The sequence below is a fragment of the Montipora capricornis genome, chromosome 5 (genome assembly GCF_036669925.1).
Source record: "Montipora capricornis isolate CH-2021 chromosome 5, ASM3666992v2, whole genome shotgun sequence".
Classification (NCBI taxonomy): domain Eukaryota; kingdom Metazoa; phylum Cnidaria; class Anthozoa; order Scleractinia; family Acroporidae; genus Montipora; species Montipora capricornis.
The window spans coordinates 17,504,789-17,507,288 of record NC_090887.1 but is presented as its reverse complement, the minus strand read 5'-3'; the positions used below and the strand labels follow the sequence as shown (position 1 = coordinate 17,507,288).

Sequence of the window (2,500 nt, the reverse complement as noted above, 5' to 3'; positions counted from 1 at the left end):
TTTCTCCCACCGCAGAGAGAGAGCCTGCTCGCAGGCTACTCTTGCATATCTTAGCAGACCTTGTAAAATTCAGTAATAATTCATGAGGGTGCAAACCAATCCCAGCACAGTATTCAGATCACATGTACACAACTGTGAACCCCAATACAAATCAACTGAATTATTAAACAGTAGAATTAACTTTTGATACAAACTCCTGCTCAGCTAATTAGTATTCATTAACTTTTGATACAGATCTCTACTGATTAAAATAACAATACTTTGCATTCAATTTAATGTATTCATTTCACAAGCAGGATAAAATATTCGCGTCCGATCTGTATGGACGTTTACAATGGCGAGCCATTGTAAACGCCCATACAGATCTCCCGCTCATATTTTATCTACTACTTAAAGGGGCTAGGTCACGCTATTTTAGGTAATTTTGTTAATTTTGTTAATTATGAGCTCTAAACGTCAAATTGGCAGAGCAAGAGTCTTTCATTTGCAAAATCACGGCCACGTAACAACTGAGAATGATTTTCCAGCTGTGTAAATGACATTTTGATATAGACTGATATAAATTTGAAAAAAGGTGGGCCGACGTTTTTCAAATTTACCCAAATTCAATCCATTTCAATCCTCTCCAGTTTTGTCCATCCATGTCCCTTCTTGGCTTCCTTGTGTTTTGTGAGTTCTTCTATAGTTTTGAACAGTTATTTTGATATTTTAGTTAACTCTATGACCATTCGATCAGTGCTGAAATTGCCTAAAATTGCGTGACCTAGCCCCTTTAAATACCCTCCTAGCCCCTTGAGACACCTTACGTGCACGCCTAAAATACCTGGTAATTACAACATACTACGGTGAAACTATCGAAGCGTTACAAAGTATATTTACCAAAGATGACGACAATAAGTTATCTTAATATATAACTGCGTTGTTGTAATAATTTCGCGATTGTTCGTCTTGGAAAAGGTGTGGCAATTTTTTCACTGAGGAACAAACTTGGTATAAAACGGTGCGTATCTTGGAGAGAAAATTGAGATTTTTTTGTCGGTCTTTCATGTCCGGAAAAGAAATGTGCCAAAATTTCAACAGCGCGTAGAGGCATTGTTTTTTTTTTTGTGTTAAAATTGTGCTTATTTGAGCTTGGATTCAAGGGTGGGCGACGTTAAATTTTGTTTCACTAGGAGGGATGGGCCACTAAGATTGTTTTCTCTTAAAAGTCTTCTGGAAAATACACATCGTTTCGTAAAACGAATTCTAAGTGGGAAAGGTTCCTTTCAAAATAAATTGAAAGACCCAAAGAGGTGGCCTGGTTAAAACCAATTTAACAGTGCCTTGTGTTTGTTAACTAGGTTTTCATTAACTTCGCCAAAGCACAGCATGCTGAGGAAAGAACTTCTGTGAAGAAGCGCTGTGGATGTTTCCCTTGCTAAACCAAGAAACAATTTGGAACTTCTTTGCGAAAGGCCATTTTACAGTTTTGTTCTGAGTTGTAACTGCAAGTAACTGCTGATTGAGAGATGAACAACAAGTTTTACATCAACTTCAAAATCAACGTAAACAGAAATACAATTTAATAGGCCAATCAGTTTGGACTAGCTGGCTGTAGAACTATCCTATCACTCGACAGAAGGGCTGAATTTCATTTCCAAACACGGCCACCGTGGTAGGTATCTCACGTTTACGTTCACACCCAGGACTGTAAAATGGCTTTTTGAGTGTTGAAGTGCAAGTACGATGAAAATCAATTTTTGTTTTTTGTTTAAAATTATGGAAGTGTCTTTGCTTACTAATTGGCAATATTTTGAGCGTTCATGACGATCCAAAGGGTTTAACTTAGGGTGCAGGTCTTGATGTTACGTTCAAAACTGACCTGCAGCAAATTTATGATAGATCATTTTGCTCTTAGTTTCAAACACTTAATTGAAAACATTTTCATTTTTTTTATATTAAGCAACTAAGGCTCCACAGGATCAGAAAACTTTCGATTATACGAAATTTGTTTCCGAAATGTTTTAGGTAATTATTATATTTCACATATTCCGGTCGAAATATATGAAAAACAAGAGGAATTGGCCGTTCACTTGTGCTTCGATCCCCTTATATAATCTCAATTATACTGGAAGGCCGCTTTGCGGGACTGTTATAATTGTAATTTTTTTTTCTCACAATAATACATTTCATTGAGCTGACGTGCCTTCTTAGAGGGAGAAAAATTAACCTCTTGTTTCCAATTTTTACATGCAATTAGCGTTATTTATGGCTTATTTAAACACAATACGTTGCGAAAAATCATATTTATTTGTATTTAACCAGGATGCTAGTGTTCATTTTAATGTAATTTTGGCGCAAATAATTTTTAAACGAGTACATTTCTCTGTAGATGGTCGTTCTCAGCATCATTAAATAGAACGGGACATGACCACGCAAAGGAATACAGCTGTACTGTTCGTTTGTCCTTGTCTAAACCCCAACACGAAGACTCGAAGGGCCTCCACTTGCACGGTAGTAC

The 2,500-nt window shown here is 36.7% G+C and overlaps 1 protein-coding gene across 1 annotated transcript in view; it reads left to right on the top strand.

Annotated features, from left to right (window-relative positions):
- LOC138049718 (phospholipid-transporting ATPase ABCA3-like) overlaps positions 1 to 2,420 on the top strand; it is a 42,444-nt gene extending 40,024 nt beyond the window's left edge. Inside the window, exon 45 of the mRNA XM_068896120.1 lies at positions 1,341 to 2,420. Within this exon, the coding sequence (XP_068752221.1) occupies positions 1,341 to 1,421 (81 nt within the window). The 3' untranslated portion in view covers positions 1,422 to 2,420. The remainder of the gene's footprint in view (positions 1 to 1,340) is intronic.
- Positions 2,421 to 2,500: the final 80 nt, after the last annotated feature.